Here is a 24,908-nt window from a genome sequence, read left to right on the forward strand (position 1 = left end):
ACCCCTGCCTCTCTCAGCCACATTGTCACCCTCTACCTCTCTCAATCACGCTATCATCTCACCCCTGCATCTCTCAGCCACATTCTCACCGCCTACATCTCTCAATCATGCCATCATCTCACCCCTGCATCTCTCAGCCACATTGTCACCACCTACATCTCTCAATCATGCCATCATCTCACCCCTGCCTCTCTCAGCCACATTGTCACCGCCTACATCTCTCAATCACGCCATCATCTCACCCCTGCATCTCTCAGCCACACCATCACCATTTATATGGAGCTTTTCCAAAATGTCCAGTTTATTGTCATATTTTGAATGAATTCTTTGTGCAGGTTAATAATTTGTTGTAACTTGCACAGTTCTGGCCCTTTCGGAATACAGTATAACAATGATCTGGGCCTGCCTATTTCTAGCCACACACATTTAAATAGAAATACAGTACTACCGTATGTGAGAAATGTTCTACAATTCGCCATATCATTATATTTGTACATCCCCTCTAGATTTATCCTACTTCCAGAACTACTGGTCTCTTGTGACCAATTTAATTAGAATGATTTTCCTAATAACATAGTACAAACCTATTATTTCTTGTGAAGGTAATCATATAGTGACTTCCTTCATGTCTCCAAAACAGATTGGATGCTATAAAATGCCTTGAAAGGGGAAATTCCCCTTCAGTAATGCTTGTGGATTTGTAAATATACAGAATATAGTAAAATATAGTACATTACAACTCTGTGGTACACATACTATATTAATACTACAGGTATATGTGTACAGCACATTTGTATTTGACCACTTTCCTATGATTTGTAATGATATTTTTTATTCTTTTTTTACAGCCATTGTATAACCACAGTTGTGTAGTTGTGTAGTTTGTGGAATTTGAATCATGGACAAAATGTCTATATAGCTTTGGCTTTCAGTTGTGAGGTAAGTAATTCTTACACTGTTGTAGCACTACAAAATGTACAGAGACTATCTATCTATCTATCTATCTATCTATCTATCTATCTATCTATCTACCTACCTATCTATCTACCTACCTATCTATAAATCTATCTATCGATCTATCTACCTACCTATCTACCTATCTATCTATCTATCTATCTATCTACCTATACATCATCAGTTATGCATCATAAATACAGCGGCTTTCAGCGCAAAAACTGCCCATCATAGCACCCGCATTATCGCTGGCCCGGCCGCTCACCTGCTTGTAAGTCATCCACCCCCGGGAAAAATTGCTAAAATGGGCAAAAAACACTCAGTGGGTATGGACCTTTAATGCTAGAAACATTCTACTACAACTGTTAGTTTCAAGGTTTGGTAGAAGTGCCAACATCTCTGTGATAGATGCGCAAAATATGCACAAAAAATTGCCAGCATCGCTCACATTTGTTAAAAAAAATCCAAATAAAAATCGTTTTGGTAAAAAAAAAATTGTATTTCCTATATAAGGTAAACAATCCAGGTCATTATGATGAATAAAAGTGTTTGCTTGGCAAAATTTCACACCTATTTAGTTAAATTCACTTGGCACTCAAAGGGTTAATACCATAAATTCCAGGACATTTCTTACCTGTGGTCCAGTACCCGGAATGATGGGGTGGATAATACCCCAATGCCTGTTGTGCACAGGAGGTTTACCTGCTGCCAGCATGATAAATACCAGAAAGCTAGAGCTAAGGAGAGTTACGTATTAAAGGCTTCTTCTCACCTCTGCTGACTGTATTTACTAACAGGCAGATGTTGTCTGTCCACTAAGAACATGCTCCCGATAGAAGTGAGTACAGCAGGTTAGATCATGTGTCAGACACTAGGGAAGACTGACTTCCAAGGAAACAAAAGCTCTAGCTTCAGGAGGGCTCAGTTGTGTATATGCTGATGTTACTGCACAATAGTACTGTCATTTAATATCCTGGAATATATGTTATAAATATCACAGTTTCATGAATTGAAATATCTCGCTGGAATATTTGCTTTGCTATTTACTAACATATTTTTACGTTTATATATTATATGTATTATTTGATATATTTATAGGTTCAATAACAGCACTTATCCAACCTTGGTATTAGGACAGGAACAGACTGGCACCCAAAAGCCGTTTCGAATGGATTCCAACCAGTCTTCACCCCTGTTGAAGACTGGTTGGAATCCAGTCGAAACGGCTGTTGGGTCTTTTTTCATGATGCTGTAGATCTTTAAATACATTTTTTTCACTAAAACCGTGAGTTCTGGTCTGTTCCTGTCCTAATACCAAGATTGGGTAAGTGCTATTTACTACATATCTGGACCCTGCACCACCAATGATGTTCAAGTACTGAGTGCTATTTTGCTAAACCATATATATGTTCAATAACAGAATGAAACTGTGCCTGACCTTTCTGGAATTCTACTCTGTGTACTTACTCCTGTTGCTACTAAGAACTTGTAATAATACATGTGAATCATCCATACCTGGGTTCGGACTTCCTGTGGCTATTAATGGTTACTCTTCAGAAGGGGATATCACATTTGGTGGGCTCTTTGCTGTTCATTTGGATGTAGAATATCCAAAATTAACATTTAAAGAAAAGCCTCAACCCCTCCAATGTCACACGTAAGTGTTGCTATTAAGTCTTCAAAATATAAGTATAATACTAGAGTTTAATGCAGACAGTGTACAGTATAATAGATAGAAAAAAAGAAGCGCTGGTTGTCTGATACTTATTTTATTAAAACAATTACAACATAATAAAACAACACTTTGTTGGATGCAGAAATCAGTAATTGTCTGTTGCTGGATGCAGATATCCAGAATAGAATGTGAAGTGTTGTAGAATTCCAAACTAGAGTGCCAGATCCAGGAACTACACATGCAGTTTAGTAGTGGATTAGCTGAGTTAGTTTAGTTTGTTATTTTAGCTGGTTAGTTCTACCTGCTCTTAAGGTGCCCATACACGTACAGATTTTCTGTGCTGTGCGTTTTGAACTTCAAGCTGCCATGCGATTTTGTCATTTGAAGTGGATGCGATGTGATGCGATTTCAGCTTCTTCTTTTTTTTTTAAGTTAATAGTTACAAAATGTACATCGCATCACATCGCATCCCATCGCATGTACTACTAAAGTGATGCAATGTGATGCAATGTAGCGCAAAAAGTACTGCCTGCAGATACTTTTTGTGCTATAATACAATATTGTACCCGCGGGGATGCACATCGCATCACATCCCCGCAGGTACACGGTGCGATTATCGCACATGTGATGCATTTTGAACTTTAAAAGTTCAAAACGCATGCGATAATCGCAGCGTGTATGGGCACCTTAAGTCTTTATTATAGCGGAACAAAAAATTTAAAGTGGCACTCACAGGCAGTATAGAATCATGCTGGGTACTGTACACAGGAATTATCCTAAATAAAAATAACACCTGCCCTTCTCATAGAAACTGGGCACTTATTTCTCCTACTACAAGACTTGTCACATTGGACCTGATTCACTCTAGGTTGTAGTTTTATGAGTATTCGCAAAACTACAACCCACGGCGGTAAGCTGCAGGAGGTCGTTCAACATGGCCACCCTGCATGCCGAATCCTGTAACGCGAAGCAAATGCAAAAATATTGGATCTGCATTGCTGAAGTGCGAGCGGTTTACTATAAAGCGAAGAGCTCGCACAATACATGCTGCCCTCTGGCTGCGAAACGCGGCACAGGCCGGCCATGTTTTAAAGCGCAGCAGCAGCTGCAGATGCACCACCCTCCCTCCCCTGTACAGTCTGGACACACCTGCAATGTCCGGTCCACAACCTGACAATGGTCAGACACCACCCCTGCACCTGACCGCCCCAAAAATGCCGTTGATTGTGCTCACATCTTTCACAAGCCTCATGTACATGATCTGCAATTTTTTTTAAGATCTGCAGTGCTTGTTGAATCAGCCCCATTAGCCAATGCACATGTCTGATTCTCCGCAAATGGCATTCCTTCCCTGCATGCCCATACACTTTTTCAGTATCTAGGTACCGTTTAATAAATTAAGTTTGTCTTCTGCATATTCAAACCTATTAATACAGAGGCATTGTTGCCACATTATAAAACAGCTTATCTGCAGCCTTTTCTCACCCTCCCTTCTCCAATACAACCTCTCCTCGTCAGCACCTTGAGCTACTAAGCACTAACAGAAGGAAGGCTCATGCCGAGAGACACAGCTCCTCATGTACATCTTATTATCAGGACCACCATCAGGGGTGGACTGCAGGGACTAGAGTCCCGGGACCCTACAGAGAAGGGATAATGCCAGGTGGTGGCCCTGCTTATTATCACAGGAGGCAAGTCTGACTTGTCACCAATTTCACTCCAGTGTGGCAAAACCTGTTTTCACCTGTTCCTGCTTAGTTTGTGGATCGGGTTGGAGTTCCCCATCTCCCAGTTTGTGGGGGATGTTTTAAAATGAGGTCAACAAGATTTATAATTTTTGTAAGAGATTAATTTATACAAAATACATTCAGAAAATACACTTTAGGATAACAAGTATTTTGTATGTCACTAATACCCATTTTACATTAAAAAGCCAGATGCGGCCCAGCTTTTGACCCCTTTTACACTGCCGTTCCCAAAAGGCATAGTGCCGGGTGGATGGCATCAGCGAAGGTGGGTCCTGAGCCAGCGCTTGGAGATTACATCATCACCAAGCATTGGGAAATCTGCCAGCCAGGAAGCCCACAATGTCAACGACATGCTGGGGCCAATCTCAGCACTTGGGAAAGCTGCTGGTCTACCCTCAGCCTCCGTACGTGCTCCTGCCAGTCTCCATCTGTGAGGTGAATGGATGTCGCACCCAGATATATTCACCTCCTCTCCGGCTCCACTGCTGTCTGCATAGTACAGCAGACAACAGCAAAGCCAGTAAGCCGCCTCTCCCAACCTCCGTAGTGACCGCAGGGCACTGCGGTCGGGAGGTATGGTCTCCGCCATTGATATAAATGGGTCCAACCCAGGTTACCATTTACACTACCCCTGACTATGGGTCTCACCTATGTTCAATTTAGAAAATTTCCCGGGTCATATTGCCCATTTACATCAAGCCCTAAGCTGGGTTATTGTTTTGGTGTAAAGGGGGTGTAAGAGGCCACAGATTGCTCCTGAAGCCAATGTTGCAGTAACCTTCTAAAGAGACATTGTAATACCAAGAGTTATATATATTATTATTTAAATCATATTATTTCATAACAAGTTAAAAGCCAGTCAAAATGATGGATTTTGCAGTGTACTTTCACTTTGAGCTGTGACAGTACTAAGCTCACAATTTCTCCACCCTACACCCCAGTTCCTGTCTGCTCCTACCTCCAATCTCTGTCTTTAAAGCTCGTTCCCCCCATGTCCAGCCATTTTGAAAAAGATCAGGGTCCCTGCAAAAATTGCGTTCACTTTCTGTTAGTTTCACACTCAAAGGAGTAACTTGGTCTATCAAGTGGCCTCTAGTGGTCAGTGGCGGTACTTCACCTGATAGAGGTGAGGAGTAGTTAGCCTTTTATGTATATAGATATAAATGAAATATGTTAAAGCGTTACTTGTTCAATTCTAGATTTCACATAAGGTATTACCGCTATCTCCTGGCTATGGTGTACGCTATATGGGAAATCAACAGGTCGCCGGATATACTACCAAATATCACACTCGGATTCAGACTGTATGATACTTGTTACAATGAAGTTAGATCATTGCTGGGGACAACATTTATATTGTCAGGGGGAAAACAGACAGTGCCAAATTTCAGCTGTGGCACAGAGGGCATGCCAGCGGCCATAGTCGGTGACATGACATCTAAGGCCTCAATACCAATGGGCAGAATTCTTGGCCTGTACCGATTCCCTCAGGTGAGTTTCTACAAAAAAACTTCTAATTAAAGAATACAGTAAATATATATTCTGATTGGTGGAGTTATTAAAGACCCCACCAATGTTTTGGCTGACAATTGACAGATATTTACTCTCAGTTATTAACAGCGATAAGAGAATAAGTTTCAGGGCAATGATTAAATAATTTCAGATTGCTACAGATGCTACAAAATGCTTAGATGAGGCAATAACACTAAGTTCTACTGATTGTGGCGAGCTTCTGCCCCGGCCCTGTTGCTGTCTACATACTGTATGACCTAAGATAGTCACTGCATTACTAGATAGAGAATAGTCACTGCATTACTAGATATATAATAGTCACTGCATTACTAGATAGAGACTAGTCACTGCATTCATAGATAGATAATAGTCACTGCATTACTAGATAGGTAATAGTCACTGCATTACTAGATAGAGAGTAGTCACTGCATTACTAGATAGAGAATAGTCACTGCATTACTAGATATATAATAGTCACTGCATTACTAGATATATAATAGTCACTGCATTACTAGATATATAATAGGCACTGCATTACTAGATATATAATAGGCACTGCATTACTAGATAGAGACTAGTCACTGCATTACTAGATAGAGAATAGTCACTGCATTACTAGATAGAGAATAGTCACTGCATTACTAGATAGATAATAGTCACTGCATTACAAGATAGAGAATAGTCACTGCATTACTAGATATATAATAGTCACTGCATTACTAGATATATAATAGGCACTGCATTACTAGATATATAATAGTCACTGCATTTCTAGATATATAATAGGCACTGCATTACTAGATATATAATAGGCACTGCATTACTAGATAGAGACTAGTCACTGCATTACTAGATAGATAATAGTCACTGCATTACTAGATATATAATAGTCACTGCATTACTAGATATATAATAGTCACTGCATTACTAGATAGATAATAGTCACTGCATTACAAGATTAATAATAGTCACTGCATTACTAGATAGATAACAGTCACTGCATTACTAGATAGAGAACAGTTACTGCATTACTAGATAGGGAATAGTCACTGCATTACTAGATAGAGAATAGTCACTGCATTACTAGATAGAGAACAGTCACTGCATTACTAGATAGAGAATAGTCACTGCATTACTAGATAGAGAATAGTCACTGCATTACTAGATAGATAACAGTCACTGCATTACTAGATAGATAATAGTCACTGCATTACTAGATAGAGAATAGTCACTGCATTACTAGATATATAATAGTCACTGCATTACTAGATAGAGAATAGTCACTGCATTACTAGATAGAGAATAGTCACTGCATTACTAGATAGATAATAGTCACTGCATTACTAGATAGAGAACAGTCACTGCATTACTAGATAGAGAATAGTCACTGCATTACTAGATAGATAATAGTCACTGCATTACTAGATAGATAATAGTCACTGCATTACTAGATAGAGAACAGTCACTGCATTTGACAATAATAGCATTCACGGAAATACATCACACCCGCAGCCAATCTCATTTTCAGTTGCATTTTATATATTTTAATGTGTTTTCTTCTTTCTTTGTAATTAGATAAGTTATGCTGCAGCACACCCAATCCTCAGTGATAAGTTACAGTTCCCATCTTTCCTTAGAACCATAGCTAAAGATGACTATGAAATTGTAGGAATTGCAAAAGTGGTGAGTCACTTTAACTGGACTTGGGTGGGGATCATAAGCTCTGATAATGAGTTGGGAAGTTCAGGTTCTCAAATGCTTATCAAGGAGATTGAACGAAATGGAGGTTGCATTGCATTCCTTGAAATTCTTCCCATCTTCAGTTCCATCGAGTCAGTTTCCCGCATTATAAATGTCATCAAGAAATCAAAAGCTACAGTTATTTTGGTGTATTCCACCATGGAGAACCTTATTTCCCTTATGGAGGAGGCCTCATTTCACAACATTACAGATAAAGTGTGGATTGGTGGTGGAAGCTGGTCCATCACTTCTGACTTCCCAAGAAAATACATTTTGACCACCTTAAATGGCAGTCTGGGTCTGTCACCTTCAAGTGGAAAAATTCCTGGTTTTAAAGAATTTCTTTACAGTATCCACCCATCTAGATATCCTGAAGACATCTTTATAAAAACATTTTGGCAAAATGCCTTTGGTTGCATTTGGCCAACAGATGCCTCTAAAAATGATACATTCTCAAATGCTTCTGAAGACCAAACCTCTTGGTGCACAGGGAAAGAGAGATTGGAAAGTATTGATCCAAATGTATATAATGTGAACACATTCATATACACATACAAAATTCACAACGCAGTTTTTGCCATTGCTCATGCTTTGCATGAAATGCATTCCTGTATACCAGGCAAAGGGCCCTTTCTCAATGGATCATGTGCAGATCATTTTAATTATCAACATTGGCAGGTACAGTATAGTAGAACACTGGCAGGTACAGTACTGTACAACATACTGTATACAGTAATAGCCTTCTTATAATAGTGTTGTGCTGATTAATTGTTAAAAAAGCTCCTATCCTGTATTGAATAGATTTTTTTCTTTTTACTTAGATTTTAAGATTGAATCATTTTTATTATGCAAGATTTATGTAATGTTAGCCACACTTTCTTTTATTGTATTGTATTGTGTGTTTGTTTTGTTTATTTGTTTTCTGGTTTTGTTCTAAATATGGAAATTGCAAAACTAATAAAACATACTTGATTAAAAAATAGCTAAAAAGATAGTTTATCAGTTTAATATTTTAATATTTTTGTTTTTGTTTTTACCAATTCCATATTATTGAGAAATAAATGCAAACAGCAGGCGCACATACTGTACTAAATAATGACATTTAAATTGCATTTTGTTACAATCTACACCAAAGAAACTGAGATTTGAATCATCAAATGAATGCCCCTGCATATCATATACATTGCGCATGCTGGCGAGCGGACGCTATATCTGACTGGGACACGTGTCCCAGATTCCCGTCAGCAGGGGACGGGAACCCTGCCCTTCTCCACTTCAGGGAGATGGGCAGGGTTAGGGGGTGGAGCGGGAAGGTGGGGGAACGTGTCGGGGACTGGCGGCGAGGCAGCGGGGGAGCTCCGTTGTAAGGGGACGCACGCGCGTCTCGTGCGATCGTGCCCTTCCGAAGTCTAGCGTGGCTGGCGCGTGGCAAATCCACCGCCAGACCCTGCAATGAAGAGAAGCACTACATCTGTAGCAACAGAAAAAGTGTTTGGATCGTGAACGCAAAGCGACTGACAGGATGATGATGTTTGGGGGTGAAAACCTTCCAGTATCTGTGAGTGTCATAGAGAATGCAGGAGTGCCTAGGCGTTGTAAGGGAGGGTCTGTGACATCAGCCCTGGGCTCGATGAGCCTGTCTCAGTGGCAGAGTTGTGGGAGGGTCAGACTTACATTTGCACAGATTGGAAAAAAAACTCAATGGTTTGTGAATTGTGTATTGATTTGCAAGTGGATAATGATTAGCGACCCATTCACAATTCACCCACAAATTTACTTGGGGCGGGTGTTCTTTCTGTCTGAGCGGTGGCTGTCTACTCGCAGTCATCTGCAACTTTGCACAACAGCGTTCAGGTGAATCAGGCCCCAAGCCTGTTTTGGGTTGTGTAACATTTTTAGAGCCATTCACCTCTGACCATGCAGCACTGAGCAGGAATATGATTTTTATCAAGCTCTCTCCTTTATAAAAGTTGTATTCTTTCTTTTAAATTAGTAAATATGTCAGTAATGTTATTCAATTGCATCCATAAGGTAAAAGAGTAAACAACTGCATAAATATTCTAAAATGTTAAACATATTTTTTACTACTTTCAGCTGCTCCATTACATTAAAAGAGTCAACTTCCTCAATACAGCAGGAGAACAAGTATTCTTTGATAAGAATGGAGACATACTACCTTTCATGGATATCCTTAACTGGCAGCTTTATGACAATGGCAGTCATCAGTATGTCCATATAGGCAGCTTTGATGGAAGAGCCCCAAAAGGGCAAGAGCTACAGATGGAAGAAGAAAAGATTATCTGGAATGGACACACTCATGTAAGTGTTGGCTTTTTCGGTATACTGTAGTTATATTTTTATGCTACATTTTAATCATCCAATATATACTGTATTAGAACATTTATTCATATGTATAGTATTTGGCTGTGTATATGTAATGTATTATCGAAGACAAAAGCATCTAACATCACGTCTTTATGTTAATAATTGGAATAGAACTTCATTCCGAATTTGCATCTGTTGCTAATATTTTTATCCATTTCTCTTATTTCTAAATGTACTAAATGAATTAGTTTAGTTCAGTCTTTCCAACCTGCGGCCCTCCAGCTGTTGTGAAACTACACATCCCAGCATGCTTTGCCATAATTTTACAATTTCCTAACAGCAATAGTGTGGCAGGGTATGCTGGGATGTGTAGTTTCACAACAGCCAGAGGGCCTCCGGTTGGACAGGCCTGGTTTAGAGCATTTAGAAAAGTTTTTTTATAAAATGATGGACTTCCAAGGCCGCGGAATTCGCAGTCTTGTGAGTCAACCAGAATAAGGTTCAATGTGTGGTCCTGATAAATGAGTTTAAGAACCACTGATTTATTAGCTTTTGGCTCAATGACCAACTATTATATCTGAGGTTTGGTGTATATGGAAGATTGCGCTATAATTGAGCAGCTCTTATGGGTTAAAGTAGTTTACGGTTTGGAGAAGAGCGCTGAGTGATATACAAAATTTATGTTAATATATAGATATATATAGGTGGATGTATACTTAAGAGTGGTACCTGTAAGGAAAAAAGCTGTTTGTTAATAAAAAATGTTTACACCCTTTTGGGGAGGATTTATGTTAAATAGAGGTTCCAGAATCCTGTCCCTAGCTTACCCTAAAATCCTGCGTCTTGCTTCAGTGGCTGGAGATGTTTAGGCAGGTCGTGACAGGCTGAAGTTGATGTATCGCCCGGCACTGTTGTAGACACGGGAGCCGGGATGTGGAAGTCACTGTGAGACGCAGTTGATGGAGAGACCGTCAGGATGTTCTTTACTGCATGCCGCACAAGCTGGAGGATCGCGGCTAGGTCCTTGATGTTGTAGACCAGTCACTTCAGGTTGTGTTCCCAGCATTGTGTTTTTATATCTCAAAACTTTATTGATAAAACCGGAAGTGATGTCCAGGAAATGGCTAAAAAGTGGTGGGAACCACATGTTTTCCTCAGTTTAAAGATCAACTCTTAGATTATATTGATTTGCAGCTAGAGAAAGTTAAAAAGTTTGGAAAGGTAATATTCGAAAAATCTTAATAAAGCTTGGTACCACTCTTAAAGAAAAGCATTTAATTCAATGTCAATATTAAGTCCTAAAGGTTCTAGAGTTTTCATGTTGAAGATCCACTTCGTTTCAGTTTTTTTCAATTCCTTTACTAGATCTCCACCACGCCAGTTTCTATTGACTTTTTGTATAACAGTGCATTTTAAAACGGCTGGATTTTTATCATGTTTTACACAGAAATGATTTGAAACACTGTGAGTCTTTAAGCTCTTGATAATATTACAAATGTGTTCAGCAAATCGAATTTTCGCTTTCCTTTTCATTTGTCCTATATATTGTAATCCACAATTACATTCCAGTAAGTAGATAACCCCCTCTGACTCGCAGGAAAGGTGATCCTTGATTGTGTATTCTTTTCCTGTTTGGTTGGATTTAAAAACGTTTAACGGTTTGGTTAAAGTTTTTTTGTTTCTGCATGCCTTGCAGTTCAAACAGTCAAAGAACCCATTATTTTGAAGTGAAGTGTTATTTTGAAACTCTTTGGTGTAGCTGGTAACGAGATGGTGTTTCATATTTTTTGCTTTACGGTATATTATTTTTGTTTTTTTGGCAATATTGGTAATAAGGTTTTGTGCAACTGGAGTACATGCCAGTGTTTCTGAATAATCTGTTCGATAGTCTCGGAATTACTTGTTTATTGTGTGAAAAAGGCAAGATTACAATTTTCTTGTTATTTTTCTTTTGTCTTATAAGTAATCAGATCTTTCCTTTCAGTATTGATTTTTTTCTAGTTGTTGATCTAGTATTTTTTCTTTGTATCCTATGGCCATGAAGTTGTTTTTAATTTCTTTGCTTTGTGTTTTGAAAGTCGAGTCATCTGTGCAATTTCTTTTGACTCTGCGAAATTGTCCCACAGGGATACTCCCAATCCAGTTTTTATGGTGCTTACTGGTTGAAGGAAGAATATTGTTTCCATTGACCTCTTTGGTATGGGTTCTTGTTTTGAATCTTTCATCTTCAATGACAATCTCTAGATCTAGGTAAATGACTTGGGTTCTACTGGAAATGATAGTGAACTCTAAATTTAATTCATTTGAGTTTAGATGTGTTTTGAAGGTGTCTAGTTGTTGTTCTGTTCCTTGCCAAATGAAAAAAAAAAACATCATCTATATAGCGGTACCACTGTACAAGGTGTTCGCTATGTTGGGTATGAGTCCAAATACAGTCATCCTCCCCCTTGGCTACAAAGAGGTTTTCATAGCTAGGGGCCAGTGGGGTCCCCATAGCTGTCCCCCGTTTTTGCAAGTAGAATTGTTCATCATGCCAAAAATAGTTATGGGATAGTATGAAGTGGATATTTTACAAGGGAAATACCAACATCAGAACAGGAGTATCCCTGTGGGACAATTTCGCAGAGTCAAAAGAAATTGCACAGATGACTCGACTTTCAAAACACAAAGTGAAGAAATGAAAAACAACTTCATGGCCAAAGGATACAAAGAAAAAAATACTAGATCAACAACTAGAAAAAATCAATAATACTGAAAGGAAAGATCTGATTACTTATACGACAAAAGAAAAAAAACAAGAAAATTGTAATCTTGCCTTTTTCACACAATACACAAGTAATTCCGAGACTATCGAACAGATTATTCAGAAACACTGGCATGTACTCCAGTTGGACGAAACCTTATTACCAATATTGCCAAAAAAAAACAAAAATAATATACCGTAAAGCAAAAAATATGAAACACCATCTCGTTACTAGCTACCAAGGAGTTTCAAAACAAAAATTCACTTCAAAATCATGGGTTCTTTGACTGTTTGAACTGCAAGGTATACAGAAACGAAAAAAACTTCAACCAAGCCGTTAAACGTTTTTAAATCCAACCAAACAGGAAAAGAATACACAATCAAGGATCACCTTTCCTGCGAGTCAGAGGGGGTTATCTACCTACTGGAATGTAATTGTGGATTGCAATATATAGGACAAACGAAAAGGAAAGCAAAAATTCGATTTGCTGAACACATTTATAATATTATCAACTGCTTGAAGACTCAAAGTGTTTCGAATAATTTCTGTATAAAACATGATAAATTCCAGCCGGTTTAAAATGCACTGTTATACAAAAAATCAATAGAAACTGGCGTGATGTAGTAAAGGAATTGAAAAAAACTGAAATGAAGTGGATCTTCAACATGAAAACTCTAGAACCTTTAGGACTTAATATTGACATTGAATTAAATGCTTTTCTTTAAGAGTGGTACCAAGCTTTATTAAGATTTTTCGAATATTACCGTTCCAAACTCTTTAACTGTCTCTAGCTACAAATCAATATAATCCAAGAGTTGATCTTTAAGCTGAGGAAAACATGTGGTTCCCACCACTTTTTAGCCATGTCCTAGACATCACTTCCGGTTTTATCAATAAAGTTCTGAGCTATAAAAACACAATGCTGGGAACACAACTCTATTCCTTGAAAAAGTGCACAGGACGCATGAAACGCGTTGGAACCAGTAAAAGGACTCCGATAGAATCCAGAAACAAGTCTCCCTACATCCACTCTCGTCACTTCGGTGGCCGGCGCCGACTTCTGGTACTTCCGGTTATCGCGGCACACAGCGGGGCTGTGCTACAAACATCACAACCTGAAGTGACCGGTCTGCAACATCAAGGACCTAGCCGCGATCCTCCAGCTTGTGCGGCACGCAGTAAAGACCATCCTGACTGTCTCTCCGTCAACTGCGTCTCACAGTCACTTCCGCATCCCGGCTCCCGTGTCTACAACAGTGCTGGGCGATACATCAACTTCAGCCTGTCACGACCTGCCTAAACATCTCCAGCCACTGAAGCGAGACACAGGATTTTAGGGTAAGCTAGGGACAGGATTCTGGAACCTCCATTTAACATAAATCCTCCCCAAAAGGGTGTAAACATTTTTATTAACAAACAGCTTTTTTCCATACAGGTACCACTCTTAAGTAAACATCCACTTTTATCTATATATTAACATTAATTTTGTATATCACTCAGCGCTCCTCTATTATACCTGTTTTTTTTTATCTCCTTACCACTTCCTGCACTCCATGGTTAATTACATTTACTTGCACATTTTTTCAGACCCCAAATTCTGTCTGTAGCAATCCTTGCCCAAAAGGCTTCAGAAGATCTACAGGTCAGGGAAAAAAGACCTGTTGTTTTGATTGTATTCAATGCTCTGAGGGAGAGATCCTGAACCCAAATGGTATGTGATATTAGATGTTTTGTATACTAACTATTGTATGTGTGTATGTGACATTAGGGGGGAAATTTACTAACAAAAATTAATGAAAAAAAAATTTGGGTGCGTAAATGTATTTTTGGCATTTACTATGCCAAAAATACGAATTTTCGTATTCATATTGATGGGACATTCATATTTGTATTTACAAATACGAATGAATACACCATCGATAGATTATGCCAGGAATCACCATTCAAACGATTGGTGGTTCCTGATTTACTAAGCGTCCGTATTGAAAATACGGCCGCTAATTGGCGTGAAACGCCCGCGAATATACGGCAGGAAAATAAACTTTATTTTCCTGTCATATTTGGCTGTAGCCTGCACAAATCAGTCAGATCCATGCAGGCTTCAGTGTAAAAAAATAGAGAATCAAATAAATACATTTTTAAAAAAACAGCGTGGGGTCCCCCCACGGCTGTAACCAGCACCAGGCTGAAAGAGCCGGGGCTGGTAATAAAAAATCAGGAAACCCAACAAATAGGGGTTCCCCGATTTTTTAAAACCCGCCCCAGGCTCCAGGTCCGGGGCTGGTTCCCAAAATACGGCGGACAAAATGACTAGGGGTTCCTCGTATTTTAAGAACCAGCCCCAGGCCAAACCAGCCAGCAGGGTAATGTCACAGCCAGGGGACACTTATAAGATAAGGTCCCGCGGCCAAAACATCACCCTACTGACCAGTCAGCCTGGCCAGAGGACCTGGGGGAGTGGGAACCCCCCCAATAAGGCCTGGTGCTGTCCCTGGTGACCCTGTGCGGTGGTCACCGGGCTGATTTCAGTGTAAAAAAATTGAATAAAACTATTGTCTTTCACTGTGGAACTATGAGTCCCAGCAAGCCTCCCCTGCAAGCTGGGACTTGAAAAATAGTCAAATAAACACACTGCTAGGTGGCCAATAGAATCATTCAGTCGAGAGGCGCATAAGATGAAAGATCTCTGTGCCTCTCATCAGTCTGATGCGGGGAGCTGCCAGAGTCGCCAGCATGTGACAGAAGACCAGGACTATGGCGGATCAAGACGACAGATCTTCACAGGAGGACCTGGGTGAGTTGGATTTCCTTCCACAGGTCCCCCATGGATTTCTTCGGACCCGGACCGGATGCCAACACTGATGCCGCCGACATGGACCTGGATGTCAACATGGAGCCAAACGCCGACATGGACCAGGAGCAGCACCAGGACACCGGACCAAGATCCGGGGACCTACCTACGGGCTCAAGATGGGTAACTATCAGTATGTATGGGCTTTGGATGTATTAAAGTTTTATTTTTATTGTGTGTCAGTGTGTTTATTTGACTATTTTTATTACTGTGGAACTACAATCATCAACCATCTTGAGATATCACAGGGCAGCGATCAGGTCTGAATGACCTTCAATGATGTTTACATACAGTACTATGAAATCCTTCGTTAACATTGTGGCTACTGTTACTGTATTAATTAAATAGAAATTACATTTTGCAGAACGGTCTGTGAGACCCTGTCAGCCATCACTTTAAAAAAAAACAATAACTCGGGGGAAGCGGCTGACATCGTATGACGCCTCCCAACTCCACACTCCCATGGTCCATAGTAGTATCTGCACCAGCCGCACATAAGCAGTAGCACAATGTGGCCATTTTATCTCCTGACTGTATTTACCCACAAGCTGCTACTGCCTGCAGTGTCCGCAGTAGTCACCGCCCAGCCATGATGCATAGTGATTGACAGTGTCAGCAGCGTCCTGCCAAGCTATGAATCTACCTTGGTATGTGGGGACCCCAAGACAGCGACCCCTATCGCCCATCCATTTTAAACTTAGTACACTCAATCCATCCATTTGTCATGGTATATTTCAATAATATATATATAATATATATAGTCCAGCCCATGAGCAGCACTACCTCAGCATAAAATACTGTGCGGTGTGCCATCCATAACCATCCACGGTCAAACAATATCTCTCCAGACGGCGGAACTCACCCAAAATAAAACACACAGAAGCAGGAATGTGTTCAACGTTTCAAACCTTTACTGGACGAACAACCGTATAGTAAAGGTTCGAAACGTTGAATACATTCCTGCTTCTGTGTGTTTTATTTTGTGTCTGGAGATACATATACACACACACACACACACACAATACCTCCATGTATTCGTCATTGGGCCTCTAAAATCTAGTTCTTTATTAATTAAAACATTCTACATGGTGATCTTGTCTATTAAACTGCCATATGGTCTACAATTGCTGTGCCACTATGCTTCATAGATGCACTATATTGTTTTAAATGGATTTGTTAGTATGTATGTGCTGCCACTGTGTCATTAAAGGTCCATACACACTTATGGCGGCCCCAGGGATCCAGTTTGGTGTCAGGTCTTGGCAAGTGCAGACACACTTGCCAATGTCAGCCAGTGTCTTACATGCACAGATGACGGAGGGGTCGTTAACATGTATGTAATGTAATGTATTCTCTGCCTGATATTTTGTACCTGGTTAAGGTTAGTTGCATCAAAGTACTGGAGTGATTTGTAATCTGAGAGAGTAAGCAATATATATATATATATATATATATATATATATATATATATATATATATATATATATATATATATATAACCAGCAGATTCCGGCACTCACTACGGCTCCCTTGATGCGTGCTCCGGTGCCCTCTTGTGACAGTTCGTCACTTTATGTAGTAGATACAAGATCGAGGCGGCACTCCAAAGGCTTGTTGAAAAATCAGAAGTCTTTATTGAAAAAAGGGTGTCACATCCGACACGTGTTTCGTTGCCCGAAACACGTGTCGGATGTGACACCCTTTTTTCAATAAAGACTTCTGATTTTTCAACAAGCCTTTGGAGTGCCGCCTCGATCTTGTATCTACTATATATCTATATATATATATATATATATATAGATATATAGATTATCTATATATCTATATATAGATATATATATACAGATGGAGCCGGGCTCCCTCTTGCTGGCGATCCGCCAGCATCCCGGCGTCCATCTGACTGAGACGCGCGTGCATCTCATGCGCACGCGCGTCTCAGTTTCCCGTCGACGGGGGGACGGGAACCCTGTCTGTCTCCGCTTCAGGAAGATGGACAGGGTTAAGGGGGGGTGCGGGGAGGCGGTGGGGACGCCGGGTGTCCGCCGACAAGCCGGCAGGGACCCGGGGGAAGCCGGCAGAAGGGGGCGCGCGCGCATTTCGTGCGTGTGCATCCCCTTTCGCAGATACAGATGGCAGGTGGCGGGGGATGGCGGCTGGAATCGCCATCCCCTGCAAAGGAGAGACCCGCTCCATCTGTATATATATATATATATATATGTGTGTGCGTACAGTATATACAGTATAATGTAAGAGCTTGAAAGATCATACACTAAAAAGATCATATACTAAATATAATATGATATACTAATATGTTTGTGTATACACATTATTTTTGGTGATTTGTGACTTTAACCATTATGAATAAGAATTAAGACTTCAATGCAAATTTTCAGTGATATTGCCGGGATGTGATGTAAAGCACTTTTTGTGAGAATTACCTTTGAATCTTAGTCATGTTCATTTACTGGTGAATTTAGAACTGACTAAAACTAATGTTGGACTGACTGCGCTTTCATAATGATTTGTTTAGCTAGCGATGTAGCTGCCTCCTATCTGTTTGCTATGACGCCTTTTATCTTTATTATCATAGTCATTGATGATCCATTGTTCCTCAGATGGTACAGAATGTATGAAATGTCCAGAAGATCAGTGGCCAAATTCATCAAAAGAGAAATGTGTGCCGAAAAGCATTCAGTTTATGGCTTATAATGATTTATTGGGTTCCTCATTGGCATTTATATCAATCTTGTGTTCTATACTCACTATGTGTGTGCTTTCTTTGTTCATTATTAAACATAAAACCCCCATAGTTAAAGCCAACAACCGAGAACTTAGTTATCTCCTTCTCGTTTCCATTATGTTTTGTTTCCTGTGTTCCTTAGTATTTATTGGACGACCCAACATGTTATCCTGCATGCTACGCCAAGTGGTCTTTGGAATTATCTTCTCCCTATGTCTGTCAGCAATACTTGCCAAGACGATCACCGTCATAATGGTTTTCAGTGCTACAAATCCAGATAGCAAAATGAAAAGACTTGTTGGACTACGAATTCCTAAATACATTGTTCCTTCATGTACAATGGTCCAGATACTCTTGTGCCTAATATGGTTGTGTAGTTCTGCTCCCTTTGAAGAACTCAATATGGTGGCAGAGATTGGAACTATAATTATTGAATGTAATGAAGGCTCTAAAGTATTATTTGCATGTGTATTGGGCTACATGGGACTCTTGGCATCTATCAGCCTCCTTGTTGCATTTCTAGCCAGGAATCTCCCCGACACTTTCAATGAAGCCAAGTTGATCAGTTTCAGTATGCTAGTGTTTGCTAGTGTCTGGATCACATTTATCCCAGCCTATCTAAGCACCAAAGGAAAACACATGGTGGCAGTGGAGATATTTGCCATCATATCTTCCAGTGCTGGGATACTTGTTTGCATATTCTTTCCGAAATGTTACATCATTTTATTACAGCCTGAAATGAACCACAAGAGATATATAACAGGGAGAAAATCATGAGGGCTATATATAATGCCAAATATTCTATAAAAACTATGAATAATATTACAACAAGCTGGTTTAGGTGTACTGTATAACAAAATAAAAATAAAAGAAAAAACTGCTCTCTGAGGAACAAATTACCAACCAGTATGATATCAAAATAAATTTAATCCTTGTAAGACATCACATACACACACGTTAAAATAACATGAATTAATATACAGTACTTCATTGTATAAGACCTCTAAAAATGGTGCAATTCAATACATAAACGATGCATTTTTGGTTAAGGGAATAGCCCTCTTATCTTCCTTAATGAGGATCCTGTTCCTATTGGGCTGACAGTACAACTTTATTGCACACAGAGCCCATTCATCCAATACTTACCTATGTTGCCACAGAGCATCAGTCCCCTTGTCCAGTTGTATCCATTTGGGGTACCTGTGGATAGAAAACATACTCAGCAGCCATCTTCAGGGCTTCTCTGGGACCCCTGCACTGCTGTAAGCACTCTCCGGTCTTCTGTTTACTTCTGGGTCTCCGCCCTCGAGGCCTGCCCTCCAGCCAATCATGGTACGGGATTTCCCGATGCCGGACCATATACTATACAATAAGAATAAGGACCAGGAGACAATCGCCTTTAGTCCTGAAGAAGCGTAATAGTGAAACACGTGTCGATAGGCATAATAGGCTATTGTTTACAGTGTTAATAATGCTATTATAAATAAATATTGAATGTGTAAACTGTCAACTCAATTGGCATAACTGTTTTGGGAGTAGTATCCCCAATAGGGACAAACTCCTGCATTGTGAACAGCAGACAGTCCTATATAATGTGAAAATAAATACAAACTACCCAGCAATCAAATTAAACATAGGCTCTGCTGCAGAAAAGTTATTCATGTATGGATGTTATTCTGTAAAATACCCACCAGAGGTCAGTAGATCCTCAAAAGCGAACAACTGGAATTTATGTATTTTTACCAGCACGCTTCTAAAATCTAAACTATAATATAAATATTATGGTACTTATGTAGTATCTGGGCTGCCGATTTTTTGATTGTATGCCTTAAGTTAAGGCATACAATCAGATGCGATGCGATGCGATATCGCATCGCATCGCATACGATGCGATGCGATGCGATGCGATGACCCGATTTTTCCATAGGATTCAATGTTAAAATGGACTGAGTCCATTTTAACATGGAATTCAATGGGAAAAAGGGGTCCTTTTCATACCCCTACTATCCAAGTGGGCATGGAGTTGGATATAAACCTGTGGCGAGCGTAGCGAGCCACCGAGCCCGAAGCGTGGCGAGCGAAGCGAGCCCCGCGAGGGGACGGTATTCTGTGTATTCTGTGTATTCTGTGTCCCCTCGCGGGGCTCGCTACGCTCGCCACGCTTCGGGCTCGGTGGCTCGCTACGCTCGCCACAGGTTTATATCCAACTCCATGCCCACTTGGATAGTAGGGGTATGAAAAGGACCCCTTTTTCCCATTGAATTCCATGTTAAAATGGACTCAGTCCATTTTAACATTGAATCCTATGGAAAAATCGGGTCCATCGCATCGCATCGCATCGCATCGGATGCGATGGACCCGATTTCAAAATCGGCAGCCCAGTTACTACATAAGTACCAATATTATTATCAACACAGGGTTCCGACTGGTCCAGCTGCTGTAGAAAAACACAGTCACATATAAGTGATTGGAATAGATCAGTAACAGAACCTCTATAGAGATCAGCTCATAATCTATAACAGCAGAGTACAGTGTGTGTAAATGAGACATATCAATTGTATGCAATTCCAATTGAACACTTAAGTTACACACTACAACCATTAAAGTGTACACAGCAGTCATTAACTACTACAAGGTTATAAAATAACTTATAACAAGCCTTGAGTAAAGTGGATCATATTATATGAAATTCAATACACTCTCTGGACAAACTGCCATAAACTTGTAACAGTTTAATATTCATCAGTGACAGTAACAACCTAACACTGAGCAATAAGCCTATTTTTAATCTATATACTGTACACACTTTCTCTTTCTTCTAAGTGCATCACAAGCACTTCACATTCATGTTTATTTTATTCTTGTTTGTCTAAAAAAAATTTAACCTCTTAAACATTTCACTAATAAGAAGGAAGACTATCTGTGAATATACAATAAACAAACACAGATAGAATCTTGCCCTTATTTTTTAAGGTATTTTCTCAATAAAGTATGAAGTTTTAATAAAATGATAACATTTCTTTAGGAGTGCGTCCACAGTGCTAAAAGTTTTAAAGGGACATGAACGGTAATTAGCAGATATCTCTGACTGTATATGATATCTCCGACCACATGTCTCAGACTAGCGTAATTAAGCCATCTATACTATATCAAGAGATTTAAAGGGCCACAAAGGATAACAAATGTGTAGCCTGATCAGCAGAAATTTCCTTGATATTCAACTAAATTCTCGCCGTGTATGATTTCTTTATCTATAGGTCTCAGACCAGTATAATAAAGCCCTTATTATAGAGTATACAGAGTTTAGAAATTTAAAGGGACAATTATGGTAAAAACAATGGAGGATATAAAATCCAAACTACATATCTAGCAAAATATTGCTGTCCTTCTTACTTTCTAATTTAGGGGACTCTCATTGCTGCCAGTCCCAGAAAGTGTACCCTTGCGCTGGGCATCCAACAGGAGTGCCACTGGGTTCTGCTAGCAACAGCAGATCCCCATATCTTTCATCACTCACCAAACAGAGACCCCAACAATTGGAGGTAAACCTCTCAGATCCGTTCACTGTCTTTTGACACACGGCTGAGTATAAAAGGACCACCAGGGGAATCAATTGGTGAGCTGTATATTTCTATACCTTATACTCTCCAGGTACCCTATGCATGATTACATGAGAGGACAATCTCTATTTAGAGGGTCATAATTATAGGTACTCAATCAGAGCAGGCATAATATATGCAAATATTTCGTCAAATGTTTTTAATATGCGTAAGAAAATTATAAAAAAAACTTCTATCTGTAGTATCACGAACTTTGTCACTTGCACATAAAATTCAGCTGGGGACAACTAATGTCTCATAGGGTTGTGTCAACCCGCAATCTGAGAAACATTGAGCATCCCCGCTGATACATTCATATACATTTTTCCATAATTTTTTGGTAACGTGGTCAAGTGTTCAGCTGGCAGATTAACACTATTAAGGCACCCATGTAAAACTTAATGAGACTGTCAACAAACATGTTTTAATACAAATATCAGTATTTAATAAAAATTATAATTAAAGAGTGCCCCAAAAAGAGAGTCATCTTTTTCCCTCGTTTTGTGTATAGTCTATATTCATGACTCATGGGAGCACCACCAACTAGGATAAATAATACATTTAGGTCTTGTAAATGAATTTATACGTTGGTTCATTGATGTCAATGACATACTGTAACTCTAGTCAGTGCGAGAATCTTCCCAGTTCCCCTTTCCCTTTATAAAGGAGTGCGTCCACAGTGCAAGACCCTTTCTTCTCTTTTTTCTGAACCAATTATACCCTGAATGGCCGGATTGCACCCCCGCCACATTACTATCAATAACAGGCAGACCAGAATCCCCTTAATAAGAGGGACTCAATATAATTGTGTGCAGATTTTACATCCCTCTCCCCTTGCCTCCCCCACCTGACATTCAAATGTTACACCTTAACTCTCTATTGGGAAAATAGCCCCATATCATTCATACATTGGTACACCTTAGGAACACTATGAAATATACCCTAAATCAATTATATCCATTGTCACTGGAGGCTAAATTGAATCTCAACACATATTCTACACAATTTATGTCAAAATGAAGATATTCCGGGCAAAATAACCAATCCAGAAAAGACTTTGAGGAATTATTGCACATACACTAAGTATTTACAGTCAGCATACCTTCTAGAGACACACCTGAAGTCATTTCATAGGATCTACATATCCCCAGCTCAACGTAAATACATGATTCCTGATGAAAATGGGCAATGCTATAAGTGTTCCATGACAAATGCAAAACTCTTCCATTGCTTTTGGAGCTGTAATAAAGTCCAGAGGTTCTTGAATAAAATGATACATTTTATTAATAAAATACTTGGTTTATCTGTGACGTGTCACCGGAGGTGTGCTTACTGTTTGGTTTTTATATATGGGACTTAGATATGCATATAGGGAGGCCAATCCCGGGATCGGCGGGATCCCGGGATTTTGGCCTAAAAATGGCGGGATTTGAATCCCGGGATTGACCCTTCCAATCCCGGGATTGCGGGATTCGTACCTGATTGTAAAAAAAACCAGCAGACGGCTGTTTGGAACAGTGTCTGTGTGTGCTGTAGCGGCATGACGGTGGCCGGGCTACGCAGCGTGACCCCTGACATCACACCACGCTGCACAGCCCGGCCGCCGTCATGCCGCTGCAGCACAGTAGCACACTGTTCTGAATTGTTCGCCTGGCCGGCCGCCCGCCCGCTGAGGCTCCCAGCCGCCCGCCCGCCTGCTGAGCAGCCTCCTAGACGCCTGCTGAGCAGCCTCCTAGCCGCCCGCTGAGGACCTCCTAGCCGCCCGCCCGCTGAGGCTCCCAGCCGCCCGCCCGCCTGCTGAGCAGCAACTAGCCGCCCGCTGAGGAGCTCTGTGCCGCCTGCCCACCAGCCCGCTGAGGACCTCCTAGCCGCCCGCTCGCCCACTGAGCAGCTCCCAGCCAAGCTAAGTAGCTTCCAGCCGCATTCCCACTGAAGATGGTCCTGCTACTGCCTGTCACCACCATCATGTAAGTGACAGCGCAGTGCAGGGCAGGAGGTATAGTGTTTTTTTTTTGCCGTGTCGGGACGTGTTTTTTTTCTTTTTTTTTTAACCATGGAGGCCAATCCCGGGATCCCGGGAATCCCGGGAATCCCGGGATTGAGCATTTTTCAATCCCGAATCCCGGGATTGAAAAAATGCCCCGGGATTGGCCTCCCTATATGCATAGCTCTAAACATATCATCTTTTTGGTCACAACATTTACTTTGGCAAAGAAAGTGATATTACGTTATTGGATAAAGAAATCTGCACCGACTTTACAAGAACGTAAAACAAAGCTACTCCAACTAGTATACTTTGACATAAGATCTCTTATGCAGAACGAAATCCCAAAGCCGGACTCATTTCACAGAACATGGGACATGTTTATCCACTCATTGGACGACAACTCAAGACAACATATATTGTATTAGACTTTTTTGAAAAACGTCTTTGGCACAAAGTGAATCCTTTGCTAGATGTCCAACAACAGAGGACTAAGACATAATACCATGTACCTCTCGGCCCAGCACTGTATACAGTATTTAACTTCATTCAACATCATAGAAGTTAATATATACCCCCCCCCCCCATCTAACTCCAACTCATACAACTACAATTAGGGGGGAAAAGAACATTATTTTGAACTGTGATCTAGATCAAAAGCCCCATTAAAAGGATTCATCCCAGATCTCCTTATAGCTCAATATATACCAGAAGCAAGCCGAGCAGGAACAAGATACTCTATGCTTTGCTGCCCAGTAAGGATGACTGTTATACCCCCCCACCCCTCTCCTTCACCATGTGTGAGTCTTGTGTAACTTAGCTTGCCTTAGCCTTTAGATTTAGGTTAATAGTTAGTAGATAGACAGCATATAGATGTTTATTTGCTACAGACGTCAACCCTTTCTTCAAGAATGTTTGAAACCATTTTTCTCTGCTGTTTATGAAGAAAGTAATGTACTAAAATCCAGTATCTAAACGAGTGTTAAATGTAAACATGTACAAATTTCTTGTTGGAAAATTGCTTGGAAAATTCAAT

General features: G+C 40.2%; 1 protein-coding gene across 1 annotated transcript; it reads left to right on the top strand.

Annotated features, from left to right (window-relative positions):
* Window positions 1-5,610: 5,610 nt before the first annotated feature.
* Window positions 5,611-19,066, top strand: LOC146049657 (extracellular calcium-sensing receptor-like). Its single transcript, XM_083166216.1, has 5 exons — window positions 5,611-5,868; window positions 7,465-8,307; window positions 9,724-9,948; window positions 14,286-14,409; window positions 18,165-19,066. The coding sequence occupies exons 1-5, from the start codon at window positions 5,611-5,613 to the stop codon at window positions 19,064-19,066; spliced, it is 2,352 nt and encodes a 783-aa protein (XP_083022342.1).
* The last annotated feature ends 5,842 nt before the right edge of the window (window positions 19,067-24,908 follow it).

The sequence above is a fragment of the Crinia signifera genome, chromosome 12 (genome assembly GCF_055691185.1).
Source record: "Crinia signifera chromosome 12, ASM5569118v1, whole genome shotgun sequence".
Classification (NCBI taxonomy): domain Eukaryota; kingdom Metazoa; phylum Chordata; class Amphibia; order Anura; family Myobatrachidae; genus Crinia; species Crinia signifera.

Coding starts and splice junctions, on each gene's coding strand:
- LOC146049657 (XM_083166216.1), top strand. CDS start 5,611: ATGGTGTACGCTATATGGGAAATCAACAGGTCGCCGGATATACTACCA. Junction 9,949..14,285: donor TCTGGAATGGACACACTCAT/GTAAGTGTTGGC, acceptor ACATTTTTTCAG/ACCCCAAATTCTGTCTGTAG. Junction 14,410..18,164: donor AGAGATCCTGAACCCAAATG/GTATGTGATATT, acceptor ATTGTTCCTCAG/ATGGTACAGAATGTATGAAA.